The 14,587-nt window shown below is 34.6% G+C and overlaps 1 protein-coding gene across 1 annotated transcript; it reads left to right on the forward strand.

Moving 5' to 3' along the window:
• Positions 1-9,085: 9,085 nt before the first annotated feature.
• On the forward strand, positions 9,086-12,737 carry LOC118735939 (3,4-dihydroxyphenylacetaldehyde synthase 2-like). The gene is made up of 4 exons (XM_036465979.1): positions 9,086-9,194; positions 9,692-9,822; positions 11,023-11,257; positions 11,320-12,737. Exons 2-4 carry the CDS (start codon positions 9,743-9,745, stop codon positions 12,601-12,603), a joined length of 1,599 nt encoding a protein of 532 aa, XP_036321872.1. The 5' UTR covers positions 9,086-9,194; positions 9,692-9,742; the 3' UTR covers positions 12,604-12,737.
• Positions 12,738-14,587: the final 1,850 nt, after the last annotated feature.

Consider the following 14,587-nt stretch of genomic DNA (forward strand, 5'->3'; position numbering starts at 1 on the left):
GAGGAGAGAAAGAGGGGGAAACCTGCCTGAACTTTTGCGAGATTATCAAATAAATCAGAGGGGTGACGACGACAGCTTTCTTAGAACTGTTTATATTCATTGCAATTGCCAATTGCAAGGTGTGCGATACTTGCATATGGCACTCAGTTGAACTAAATATGAGGCGTTTATTTTGAAAGTGGCATAAGTCACTTCATACCTCATGTGCTTAAATGACCGGTTGCCTGTAACCAAATGCATCTGTAAATCGTTCTAATGTCATAAACTAACGACAAAACCTTCTACCTTTGGTTGATGAAGTTGAATGAATAACCAACGCGTTCTCATACAAGTAACTGGTAATTTAAGCACAAGAGGTGCGAAGTGACTTATGTCACTTTCAAAATAAACGGTTCATATGTTGAAATACTTTTAGAAATATTTAATGCCTACTCATTGAAATCAAATTACTAAGTTATTCTAGCAGCAAAAATCTCAAAAGGCAGCATTTCAAGCACCAGCCATTGAACCTGAATATGCGCGTGTATGTGTGTATACTTGTTTACTTCTCATCATATTTCGCTCAGACAACTTAACTTGATGTTATTCAAAAGTTCATGATTTATTTGCCAATCGAATGAGGAAAAAGACAAAAGCGAATAAAACATGTTGCGTTGTCAATGGAAGTGTATATTATTGTAGGTAAACGCACATACCATACATACCCTGCAGGAAATGTGTCTAACTATAAGCTAACTTTATGTTGATTAGGAAGGAGCTAAAAGTCACTTATTATCTGTATATTTTCTTTGACGAAAGCCAACTATATTTCTATGGTGATGGCCGCGAAATAGTCAAGGGTGGTTTACCTCTGCATTTGATGCAAATAATTTGTAACTAACTACTTTTGGACATAAAATATCAATAGAAAAACCAAATATTTTATTTTTATTTTTTTTTTTTTACTTTATTTATTTTATAACATTTCACTATTGTTTCTATATTCTGGTGTAGGTGGTCCCATATTCGAACTCCGTCAGACATAACTTCAAAATGATAATATGAAACTTCGATCTTCGTTTTATTTGTCCTCAATTTCGAAAAGTATTTGCAAGTGCAGGATATTTAAATAGAAACGCGTTTAAAGAAAACAATCTCGAGCTCTACTCCTGCATTACTTGTTCACTTGTTTCAAGCTAGCTTTTTGTAGCTAACTGCAAGTTATATATTTTATAGAAATCCCGCCAAAAAGCTAACTACAAGTAGGTTATTTTTTATCAATTGATAATTTTTTTCTGCAGGGTATACACACTACAAAACTTGCGCCATTTATCGCACGTGTTCACCCGAAAATTCGTACGCCTGTTTGTGTGTGCGTGCGCACATTTGCCGTTAAAATGTTGCTTTTCGATTTTGTTACTTGTTATCAACATTCAACGCCTTTTTGTATGCTACGCTTCAATGCATAATATTGTTAATATGAATATAATTTATTTATATGAAACCAAAGCGAGGGGTGTGTAAAAAGGGGATTTCATGTGCACTTTGAGCGGCAAGGAAGGAAAATCGGAGTACGATTTGTTGTTTGTTTTTGCAGTTACTTATTGAACTGGCATAAATAACAAAAAAGGTGGCTTTAATGAGACGTAACGCTTTTAGGCTTACGAATCTGTGTATTACTTGAGTGAAGAAGGAAATCTGCAAGAGTGCTGCATTTAACGGAGGAACGTTTGTAAAAAACATACTCCAATAACTGGGTACTTTTATTTTTTATGGTCCATAGTTCATATATTTTGGAAAATGTTGAGAGTTATGAGATAAACCACTTCGACAAAGGGTAAAATAATAGCCTGCCTACTTCAACTCAAGTTAGTCGCTTGTAAATTGTTTGACGACCGTATTGAGAAACAGGCAAAAAAGGAGAAGTATTATCGAATTAGAGAAGGAAATGCCAACGACTAATTTCAAAATACAATAAAAAGCAAAACACGTAAAAATTTGGGGAATCTTTGTAATATTTTTCACATTAGGCCGTCTTTTAAATTACTATCTACCATATGTATGTATACCGGGTTCCCTAGACCACCCAGCCAACCCCATAACGCAAAACTATGACTTACCAAATCGGAGATATTTACTCTATCTTCTGTTCATATTACCGACTTTCGGTTTCGACCGTAAGTGACTTATACTGACCGAGACAATTTTTTTTTTTTAATTAGGCGTACATAAATATTTTTAATACAGATTCGGTTTACGGGGACAAAACCATATAAATTAGGTCCGAAAATTTTTTCTGTCTATTTAACCCACTACCGGCTGGAACTGGAAGTCTTCCGGTCTAAATCGAAAGTCGGTAATACCACTAGAAGATAGAACATCTCCGATTTGGTAGGTCTTATTTTTGGGGATTTCCCCTCCATTTAAGAGGGGGTGGGCACCCTGAATAAATTAGATTGTATCAGAAAAAAAACCTGTCCGCCGTACACCCCTAAGTCTAAAGTATTTTTTTGCATTTTTTTGTTTTTTGCATTTTTGACAGTCGGATCTTAAAAAATTATCTGAGCCCTTTATTTTGAGAGTGTCATAAGTCACTTTTAATTTAAACCGATATCTGTAAGGGGTTGCGTTTAAAATATTGGTGCTAACTTTCGAGAAGATTGATTTGATTTGACAGGGCCGTTTTTTACTGACAAAATATTTTTTATTTTCACTTTTATTTCAACCAGGGATCGAAAATAATAGTTATTTTAAAAATTTCAATTCAAAAAGCCAGTCGGAAAGAATTGGTCTTTTTAACACTTGTATATAGCAATGTGATGCTTGTTAATGGAATGTTACATCTATATGATTTAATTTTTTTTTTACTTTTTTCAAAAAAGTCAGCAATTAACCGTTATTTTTTGGCCGATATTTTGTCAGTCAAAAGTAAAAGTTAGAACTTGCCTTTTTTTTTTTCGGTCAAATATAAAAGTTAAAATTTGACTTATATTTTTTCGGTCAATTATAAAAGTTAAATCTGACTTAGTTTTTCGTTCAAAAAAGTAGTTTTCATATTCACAATACAATATGTTTTAATAAAAACACACATCCTTTCAATTGCAGTTTTCTATCTTCTGTAAATGTATTGAGTTTCTTTAATTTAAGCTTTAAGTTATTCACCTTTTTACAGGAATGATTCGGAATTCAATTTAACAATTAATATACATAGCTGCCAGCCCAGAAATCCATAAGGTCCTTATCAACATCAATGCGCTTCTCCTATTTCCATAAATGCTTTTCGAACATAATCTTCGGAAAAAATAAAAGTCAAATTTTAACTTTTGTTCTTGAAAAAATTTAAAGTCAATTTATAACTTTTATTTTTGACTAAAAACATATCGGTCAAAAACAAGGATTATTTTTTTACTTTTTTGAAAAAAAGCATAACCGTTACGATCCCTGATTTCAACATAGATTGATTAAAAGAAAAATACTGATAACAATAAAATAATTCACACAAACAGGGTTGAAATTTTGAAATTTCTACCCGTATTTTGTTTGTAAGCACGGCCGAGTAATCAAAGTCAACTTATGTACAGTAGTCGAAAAATGTTTAACGGCACCAAATTTTGACAAGTTTTAAAATATTATTTTTGTTGTTATTTAATTTTGTCGTAAGGTTTTTATAGTTCATTTTTTACCAACATCCATATATGTAAATACAAGTTGAAAGGCAGTGTCACACGATTGCGCGTATACCCAAATATTTTTCTTTACCGCAATCACGAAAAATAATTAGTTGAACTTTTTCAATACACTATTGCTGTATTGTCCCATCTTTTGTTTTATTTTGTACCAATAGCCCAATATAAAAATGTATGCAATAAAAAAAAAATCAACGAATTTTTTCCCTAAAAATTTCGAGTTTTTAATTAGATTCTGAGTATGCAGCAAAGTGGTGGCAAAAAATGTTTCGTCTATAATATTTTGACCACAGTATGTATTTTTTATATAATTAATTGGACCAGCACATTGTACATGAAGGTATGTACATAACGAAATTTAAAAATAGAACACCAACCGGACCACTGTACAATATAATGCACAAATTTGACCTACCCAAAACAATTTTTTAAGATTTGATATGAACCTTTTATTTAAGAGAAAAAAACTTGTATATTGGTCAGGGACGGATTTGACCGGAAAAGGCTAAAATGGTGGCTTATAAGAAAAAAATTATTCGTTAGTATGGTGGACTAAATGTTATTCAAAAAAAAAAAAAAAAAAAAAAAAAAAAAAAAAAAAATTTTTTAATAAATTTTATTTAAAAAAAAAAAAAAAAAAAAAAACCCAATATGAAATATTTCTGATTAAATTTCAGTTCAACAACGAAAATCCAATACGACAAAATATATTACTTTTGTCCAAACTAACACAATGATAGGCTATAGCTAGGCGTTAGGCGTTTTATAAATTCAAATTATTAATGGTTTTGGTACGAACTTAGCTCGTCTGCTACTAATTGTGGGGCTTGAGAAAGCAGAAATAAAAATTCATAGAGCCAAATTCCGGTTAGAACTGGTGAAAACCAAATTATCAATATTTTGAAAGCAGAGTTTTTTTCTATCGAACTAATAAGCTTACATATGTATGTACATTAGACTGCATCACCAAGAAAAGTTGCGGTTTCAGAAAATACCTTTCCGATGATAAATTTCAAGTCTAATTCGGTAAAGTTTTGGCTGAGTTATTCAAGTTTTTTTTTAAACCAAACTTTGAAAAAAGTTCGAAAACAGCATCAAAAATCTCATTATTTTGATTACGTAGAATTTTTTTTAAAATAATTTTTATGCACATTTTTTTAAGCTTAAATTGTTTTGTCTTCTTTAAAAAAGCTACTTTTATAAACTAAACATTAAATTTTTGGAGGTATTTTCAAATCGGTTCAGCTCACGTTAATCTTAATTTTTTGTCCGAAATATTTTGGTGCAAGTCTTAAAATATAATAGATTTTATAATTCCAATGTAGAGTACCGATCTTTTTTTTTTCTATGGGGAGTGGTGCAGTCTAATGTACATATGTATGTATGCATGTAGGTCGTCTAGCGCGCACGCGTCTCTAATAATATAAAAATTGTGCTCTATGCATATTTACTTAATTAACCACTTGTTAAATGTTTGCACAGATTCGTAGACAATTTAAATATATACAATGGCAAAAAAATAAAAAAGAAATGAAAAGATTTCTTTGCATTATTTTTTATATTTCGCTGTGTCTTCTTTTAGTTTGACATCTCATCAATTTTTTTCTGTTATTAACCGACTTCAAAAAAAGGAGGAGGTTATCCATTCGTCGGAATATTATATTATATTTTTTTTTTAAGTATGCTACCGCATAACTTTGAACCACGTCAACTATTTTGGATAACTTTTCTATCGCAAAAGTGTTGCCTTAAGGGGGCTCCCATACTAATTTAGTTTATATCCGATCATTGGGTCATGAAGAAATTAACGGTATTATTACATTTTTAAATGAGGATTGAAGCCAGTTTTGTTTTTTGCTTAAAAATTACTTGTTTTAATTTTATTGTCAACACTTTCACCGGGAGATGCTGGCGTGTAGCGTCTGTCTGCAAGTGCCCTAGTCTGTTGTATTTATCTTTCTCAATGTTGAAAAACTGGTTCCGTGATATTGAAAAACACGTAGCTAAAGCGCACAGCGGATTGATGGCGATAAATAATTTCTTTGTGGTCAAGACATAATATGCTCTGGCTGTTTGCATATGTACAAATTTAACACCTTTAGTCAAAGACATAATTCATTACTTAGTTGTGAGCAGAGTAGAAAAGAAAGACGAAGTTATTTTGTGATAAAATTAGCGCGCAAAAAAAGAAATGACTGCAGACAATCGAAGCCAACAGTTGACAAGCTCAAATACCTTCACAACTATGCTTAGGTATGTATGTATGTACATTAGGGTGGTCCAAAAATGTATGTAAAAAAAAGTAATGTCTGAATGTTTATGCTCTCACCCCCTAGGATTGTTCTATACCGAAAAAATAGAGTCCTATTTTTTATTTTGAAGTCAAAAAATATTTAGTGATCGCTCAAAGCACCCAAAGTTATACATGTATTTTATATGGGGTAAAAACAACTTTTCATAGAAGTGGTATAGAATCCTTAAAAATCAATATTTTTTTATCGGAGATACCCTATAATAGTACTCAATTGTTTATTTAACCAGTTTTTCATCCCAACTATAATTTATAGGTCCGCCAAAAACGCACAAAAACCCCGAAAAATGCAATGGGGGGGGGGGGGGACCAATAATAAATCGTTAGTATTAAAAATTTTTTAAACAAATAATTGGGTAATATTATTGAAAGCCTGCTGAAGAGAACTAAAATATTGATTTTCAAGAATTATATACCATTTCTACGAAACGTTGATTTTTATCCATATAAAAATATATGGAAAACTTTGAGCGCTTTGAGCGACCTCTAAATATTTTTTGATTGCAATATATAAAATAGGGGTATAGTTTTTTTCGATATAGAACCATCCTAGGCGGTGAGAGCATTACAATTCCGACTTTACTGTTTTTAGACCACCCTAATGTACATACATGTGTACATATGTGATTTGGCAAGTATGCCCAACAGGAAAGTCAGTATTTAAGTTTGTAGGCATCTTTTTTGCACATTCTTAAGAGAGTTTAGGCTTTAAGTGCGTCGTAGAACACCCAGAACTGCCGGGTACTCCTGTAAGATCCTGTGCAGTTCCACCTCTGCTTGGCCTTCGCATGATAAATTTCATTTCACTCCCTGAGTGAGGCACTTATGTCCACCGCGTGCGACACATTCAGTGCGGAGCTGGTCCTTGTTAGTTTGTCCGCTGTTTCGTTCCCGTAGATGCCCCTATGTCCCGGAACCCATATTAGGGTAATTTCGTATTGATAAGAAATATAGTAGAACGTGTCTGAATAGCCGCTTGGCTATCCATGATTCAATAATTAAAGATTAGATAAATATTGACAGCTGCGGTTTCACACTCCCTTAGGATAATCGAAAGGGGAAAAATAAAATCCCTTGGTGCGAAAATGGTAGTAGAAAGTATGCAAAGTAGGCAATTAGTAGTGAAATTCCTTTTGTAAATTCTAATGTATTTGCAGCAAATTGGACATCTTAAACGAAATATAGAACGAAATATTAATATATCTACATGAATTACGTAATTTATGTATGTGCTATTTAGCAGTATAAAAACTCAAATAGGCTTAAAACTAAAATAAAACTACTATGAGTTTTATGTAAACATCGAATTTAAAAACAATTTATATTCATATACAAATAAACTTATTGAACAAAATCGTATACTTCTATTTCACACATAAGCAACACTCTTTCAATTTGCAAAGAAGCAACAAGGTGCCACCGCTAAGAGAGTGGAACCTTTAATTATTGAATAACGCATTACTGCCTTATTTGTAAAAAAACGTTTCGGCTTAAAAAACGCATACATACTCTGGCTGGCGGAAGGATAACTGTGGGTTATATTGCTCAATGAAAACCCCTGCACCAACTCCGCATTCCATCTTTGACCCATCCGTAAAGACAGTTAAGGCCAGCAAGAACCCGAAATTCTCCTGATTCCAGTCCCTGCGGCTTGGGACTTTGCGAGTAGGGTTTATGGTGAACCCAAGCCTTCGACAGGATATAGTCAGTGGGCAGCGCTTTAATTTCAGACGGTATTGCGTCTAGGATGGAACCGTGCCCGAACGGTCTTTCCGCTGTTAGCAGCTGAATTTTCGATAAAGATATCTATGGGTAATAAGTCAAGATGGATGTTCAATACGTCCTCCGCATAGTATCTCATGGCACCTGTTACGCCAGCGGCTGCTGACCTTTGAATTCCGCTTATTTTTTTAATTACGTAAGAGATTATGGGTCGGACTAATAGCTGTGTACATCCAGTGCACAATTCTTGGATCCGAGCGTAATTGCGTAAAGTTTGGTTATAAAAGTTATCTGCCGTCCAAAGAACACTTAAAAGGAAGGTATTTTGTAAGTTGCTTTGACACACACCCTGGCTTAAAACTCATTTTCTTTAACGTACGCAAAATATGTTTACCATTCCTACAGGGTACACTGGTAGACAATTTTTGCTGATTTTGTAGCATCACTGCGGTTATATAACATCATAACATTATCCTAAGTAAGCAGAAAGGGAAAACAGTGGTAGCTAAACTAAAACGAACCAAGCAAAATAAACTGTCTTATTGAACTCCGTAGAACAAAATGTCGAGGAATATTAAATGAAAATTTTACACATTCACAAAAAGAGCTACTGTACTCTCCATGAAAGTCTATGCATTTGGTTACCTTTGTTTTACATTATTATTTTTTTTTTCAATGCGATTCATCTCGATGTAACTATTTTCGGGACCAAAGCCACTATGAATTGCAAAACAATTGCCAACAAAATAGAAAAAAAAAACAAATTTTCAATCTAAAATATGTTTATTTAACCTTTCACAATTGCAACCAAATTCAAAGCGTATCTAATATTTGATCTGTGGGCCTGAAAGCCAGCATTAAGGTACCATTTTTTATTGACTGACATTTCATCTGACATTGGCACTGTTGTACCTGTAATTTTACAATACAAGTAAAAGTGATTTTAGTCAATAAGTACTGTTGTTGTGAGCTCCCAAAGGAATACAAGAGCTAGTACAATGTAATCACGAATACAATGAAATCGAAGATTACGCTTACGAGCCTATAACTGTGACTACAACAACGAGATGAAAAGAATAATTTTGATAGATATATCGAAGGCAATTACGAGAATATCCTAATATTACCGGTAGATATATGGAATATCAAATCTGATATCGATTGTTTTCCCGATAACAACTACGATAACAACTACGATATCGACAACGCTATGCAAAACGACGATAAAAGGAGCATAAAAACGAATTTATGTACAAAATGTTGTGCAACTACAAAAACCATAGGTCTGTATTCATTTTCTTCATCATCACTGTTAGTGAAATTTTATTGATGCCTTTGCACACTCACAGCATAGCAAAAAAGGTATAAAAGACAGTCACATTTAGCTTCCGCGCTTAGTGTTAGTTAACGTCGCGCCACTGCTTGGGATTGGGCTCATGTCAAATATTCGCCTCGAAATTTTCTTATTAAAAAGTATCGAATACGTGAAGCACTAGGTAGTTGATTAAGTGAAAAAAATACGTTGAATTTGAAAATATCAGAAACTAAAACTGGAAACAACGCCAATTATGTTTACAGTTCCATGCCCTAAATAGTTTAAAAATAATTAAAAGCAGTGCTAAAAAGTTACGTATTTTTAATTAGCAAACAGTTTCATTCAAAATATCTAGAAAAAGTGATAGTGGTTAAAGAAAGGTCGCACTCTCATAGAGGGAAACTGAAGCTAACCAAAATATAAGTATACATACCTCAGTATATAAAAATATATGTATATATGTATACACGGATGACTAAAAACCCAATGCTATTAACTACCAATATTCGACTAGTTATTTGAATTGTGAAATAAATGTTCGGTAATATTTCCATTGTGAAACCGTGATACTAAAATCGGAACTGAAAAAATATATATATCCCAAAAAGATACTTAGACCCAAAACTAAAACTATCAAACTTTAAACAACTGTTCTTTTCCATTTGTTCGCCTATTCAGAACCACGCATACAAACATTCCTATGAATTCGGGATTAGCCGACCATTGAATATGGATGCGCAAACCTTTAGAGAGTTCGGCAAAGCTGCTGTGGACTTTATAGCCGATTACATGGAAAATATTCGCGATTGGTAAGGAAAAAGAAGCAGCAAACTATTTTTTGAAGTAGGAGTCAATATACATATTTACTTTGGAATTTCGGATGTTACTAAATAGCGAATATGCTAGTATTAACTTATTTTCACAGCGCTAAACACTTAGTCTAAAAGTACTTAGTTAGTTTGACCTAACGAAACACCGCGTACAAAAGTGTTTAGAGACTTTGTCTTTATTTCGGGATTCCCAAGACTGCTTCGTGTTTTTAAGAGCTGTCGGGCAAATTTTGCGATTTACGAGACCTCTTCGGAGTTTTCGGAACCACTTCGGGATTTTAGAAACTATTTCAAGATTTCGAGATGATAGGGACTATTTCGGGATTTTCAGGATTACTTCGAGGTCTCTAGAATTTTTGGGTTCTCGGTACTATTTCGAGATTTTCGAGGCCACCTCGAGATTTTGAAGGTTCTTTCGAGTTTTTCTAGACTAAATATATCGATAAATATCCATAAGTATGTCGATAAATATATCAAAAAAATGCCGATTAAAGTATCGATACAAATATTGATATATCAATAAATATTTTGATAAATACAGCGATGCAAATATCGATGAAAAATATCCCTAAATATACCAAAATATATGTATCAATTAAATAGTCTATAAATCTATCGATATCAAAATCGGTAAGTACAACAAAAATTTCGAAATAGGTCCGAAAACCATTAAATAGTCACGGGAATCTAGAAGTAGTTCCCAAATTGAGGTATGGTGAGATGAGTCAAGGTTTGGTGAATTTGAGTGTGGTAGGATGAGGTGAGGTGAGTTTAAGTGAGGTGTGATAAGTTTGCGTGCAATGAGTTGATTTGAGATGCGGCGAACTTAGCTGTGGTAAGGTTAGTTGAGATAAGTGTATGGTAAAGTGTTAATTTTGTAAATTTCTCCTGAATCATAAAAGTTTCAGTTTGAAAGTATTTAGCCATCGACTAAATACTGCCGTACTTTAGGGAAAGTATTTTGCATCTTCGAAGTATCTGAGTACTATGGACCAGGGTATTTAGCGCCTGTTAATACTTTCATATCTGTTGTTAAGTATCTAACAGCTCCTAAATACCCAAGTTTTTTTTTAGTACCCAAACTAGTACTTTAAATACAAAAGTATTTACGTATGCTTATCACTGATACACACAAAAAAAAAAGTAAATAAATATTCCCAATATTTTTTCCACCCACAGTGATGTTCTACCATCAGTCGCTCCAGGCTACTTGTTCGACGTGCTACCAAAAGAGATACCAGAAAAACCAGAACAATGGCGAGAGGTGATGCAAGATATCAATAAATTCATTAAACCCGGCATAACACACTGGCAGTCGCCGAACTTCCATGCATTCTACCCAACTGGCTGCTCCTATCCATCGATTGTGGGCGATATGCTGGCTACTGGCTTTAGCGTAATCGGTTTTAATTGGGTAAGTCTAACTGCGTAAAACCAAAATATGCAAACGATTCCTTACCAAACTTTATTTTAAAGCTCTGTAGTCCAGCTTGTACGGAACTGGAGGTGATCGTCATGGACTGGTTGGCGAAATTTCTCAAACTACCCGAACACTTTCTACACTCTACCAAAGGGCCTGGTGGCGGCATTATACAGGGATCTGCAAGTGAGGCTGTGCTTGTCGCCGTCATGGCGGCACGCGAGCAAACCGTACGTCGCGTGAAAGCCAAACAACCAGATTTGAGTGAAGTTGAGATACGGGCTCGCCTCATCGGCTATTCAAGCGATCAGAGCAATAGCTGTATTGAGAAGGCCGGCGTGCTAGCCACTCTGCCCATACGGCTGTTGCCAGCCGATGATAATCAAATTATGGGCGGCGCGCAGTTGGTAAAAGCAGTGAAAGAAGACCTGGCTAAAGGGCTTATACCCACTATCTGCATTGCAACGATGGGGGCGACGGGCACCTGCGCTTACGATGATATCGCGACACTGGCGTCTGTTTGCGAGGAGCACAACATCTGGCTACACGTCGATGCTGCTTATGCGGGCGCTGTTTTGTCGCTGGATGAGTATGCGTATCTGCGATGCGGGCTTGAGCGCGTGGATTCACTCAACTATAATCTGCACAAAACACTGCTGGTGAATTTCGATTGCACGGCAATGTGGCTGCGCGACGCAAATCAGGTTGTGGACAGCTTTAATGTGAATCGTATTTACCTGCAAAACAAGTACAACGGACAGACAGATATACCGGAGTTCCGACACTGGCAAATACCGCTGGGTCGTCGCTTTCGCGCGCTAAAAGTGTGGGTCACATTTCGCATCTACGGTGCCGAAGGCTTGCGCGAGCATGTGCGCAAACAAATACGCTTAGCAGAGCGTTTTGAACGACATATCTTGTCGGACGCACGCCTGGAGTTGGTGGCTAAACGATCAATGGGTTTGGTCTGCTTTCGAGTGAAGGGTGACAATCAGTTGACCACAGATCTACTGCAATGTGTGACAGAACGCAAGAAAATCTATATGGTACAGGCGGCATTTGGCGGCAAGAATTTTATTCGCTTTGCGGTGTGTGGCGTGGATCCGAAGGAAGACGATATAGACTTTGCGTGGCGTGAAATTGAAGAACAGCTAAATAAATTGCTTAAAGAAGAGAACAGAGGAAATGTAGGTACGAGTAATGTGGAAGAGCACAGTGGCAAGCAGAGTTCTAACTTGAGTACGCAACAGGTGCATCGAAAAGATTGCGTAGGCCATATTAGCCAACAACTGAGCACTGGACTGCATATAGCGGTTGGTGCGGAAGAGAAAGCCCAATGAATGCTTCTGATATGCTAAGTTTTTTTTTTTTTTTAATTATTTTTAATGTATAAAATATACAAATTTATTTAAGGCTTAAAATTCATGTTTCACTTATTTGGAGATTGTTTGGATTTTTGAAAGATACCTTAATTTAGTTGATTTGCTTGGCATTCAGTTTCAACTAAAAAAGCCGGTATGATTTTAAAAATTCTAAGGATGAAATTGAGTAACCTAAATCGTTTTCCTCAATTTAAAATTAGCTTGTTATTACAAGAAGGCTCGAAAAGTCTCGAAGAATTCTGAGAAGTTATCAATTTTCCCGAAAAAGGTAACGAAAAACCCAAGAAACTGCAATAAAATTCCAAAAATTTCTGCAAATATTCGAATGATACGAATAAATGCAGAAGGATGGCGAAATCAATCCCCCGAAAATTTCTGAAAACTATTCGAAAAATCTCGATAGATGTCGCAAATCCTGATAAGTCTTGAAACATACGAAAAAACTGAAAAGTGGCGTAACAATTCTAAGAAATTCCCAAAAGAACTACAAACCTTTTGAAAAAAGAAAAAAACCAAAAAAAAAGTTATCGACAAAATTACCACAAATCCCAAGGGACCATTGAGTTCAGGCTGTTTAACAAAATTATTCAGAGAATATGAGCATTAGGGTGGTCCTTAAAAAATCAAATGAACGATTTTTTTCAGTCTATATGTCATATATGTATGTACATACATTTTGGTCCCGATCGGAGTCGATTGAGGCGTGTCGCAAAGGGGTCAAGGGTCAGATGCATCTAAGGACTCAAAAAATTAAAAATGTTTCTTCATTTAATGCCCAAAATCGATAATACTAAAGTGCTAATCGAAGTCGGTTAAGACGTCGTCATAGGAGGCATTTCATGTCACCGCGGCCACCTCTGTTGAAGAGATTTAAGGTCTGGGTGACATGAATATACGTGCAGCATAATTTTCCGATATGACGTAGGGTTGCCCATTTACACGAGATTTAAATTTTAAGAAAACGTCATACATACATTTCTTTAAAGTGCTGTATCTTGGAAACCTTTTAAAGAAACTTAATAAAAAAAAAAAATGTATTTCTTCCGTCTTATTATGGGCTTTAATTGTAATGTAAAAAAACAAAAACACTATGAATAAATCATATTAACTTTCCTAAAGGGTCTGAAATCATGAAAATCCCTTCAAGGAAACGGCAGAATTGAACTTTGTTGCAAGTTCAATGGGGAATCTGCCGCGACGGGATTCGAGGAAATTTTAAGAGACTAGCAGCTAGAGCAAGTCTTCAACTCCTGACGTTACAACAAATTCGTACACCCGAAGCCCTCCACCAATGGGGTGCTGTATGTTTCCAATGAGATGCCTGTAAAAAATAACTACAACTAACCTTTAATTCGACTATGACCACGTTCAACATCAAATTAGGGAACTTCATATCCTTATTTAACGAATCTTTAAATCAATAAATAATTTTGTTCTTTTTAGTTCTTATTGTAATAAAAGCGTGTTGTTGGTTGGTGTCTCAAACTTTGTACAAAAATTAACAAAATTCGACAAAGAATCATCAATATTTTGAGTTTTTAAATTAGATTTCTTAGAAACATTATGAGTACAGTTGATTTTTGGTATTTTTTTCTTCTGGAAGGTGTTGCTCATTTTCTCTGTAAAAAAAAAAATGCAAAAAATCAAGGGTACTACTTCAAACTTGCCCTTTATTGTACTAAAATTTAGTGGGTTACAAAAATGTATACTCAAGACAATTCTAGAAAATCTGATTGAAACGTTAAATAAATTTTGATTGTATATTTAGGGGATTCACAAGACGTGTTAACCGTCGTAAAATCTTAAGCTTAACACTTGTTTATGTAAAATAGCGGTTAAAATGGTTGGGGGGTTGGCTAATTATATATTCTTTATCAGTTTAAAAGAATTTCGGTTTAGTTAGAAATCCCCTAAAACCATTTTAATTAAAAAAGATGTTAAC

Source organism: Rhagoletis pomonella, unplaced genomic scaffold, assembly GCF_013731165.1.
Source record: "Rhagoletis pomonella isolate Grant_MI unplaced genomic scaffold, Rhpom_1.0 Rhpom_scaffold_00003, whole genome shotgun sequence".
NCBI lineage: Eukaryota > Metazoa > Arthropoda > Insecta > Diptera > Tephritidae > Rhagoletis > Rhagoletis pomonella.

What these genes read in the sequence shown, in the direction of transcription:
- LOC118735939 (XM_036465979.1), top strand. Translation starts at nt 9,743, where the DNA reads ATGGATGCGCAAACCTTTAGAGAGTTCGGCAAAGCTGCTGTGGACTTT. An exon ending in ATGGAAAATATTCGCGATTG is followed by an intron (nt 9,823 to 11,022) that starts GTAAGGAAAAAG and finishes TTCCACCCACAG; the next exon opens with TGATGTTCTACCATCAGTCG. An exon ending in GCGTAATCGGTTTTAATTGG is followed by an intron (nt 11,258 to 11,319) that starts GTAAGTCTAACT and finishes TTTATTTTAAAG; the next exon opens with CTCTGTAGTCCAGCTTGTAC.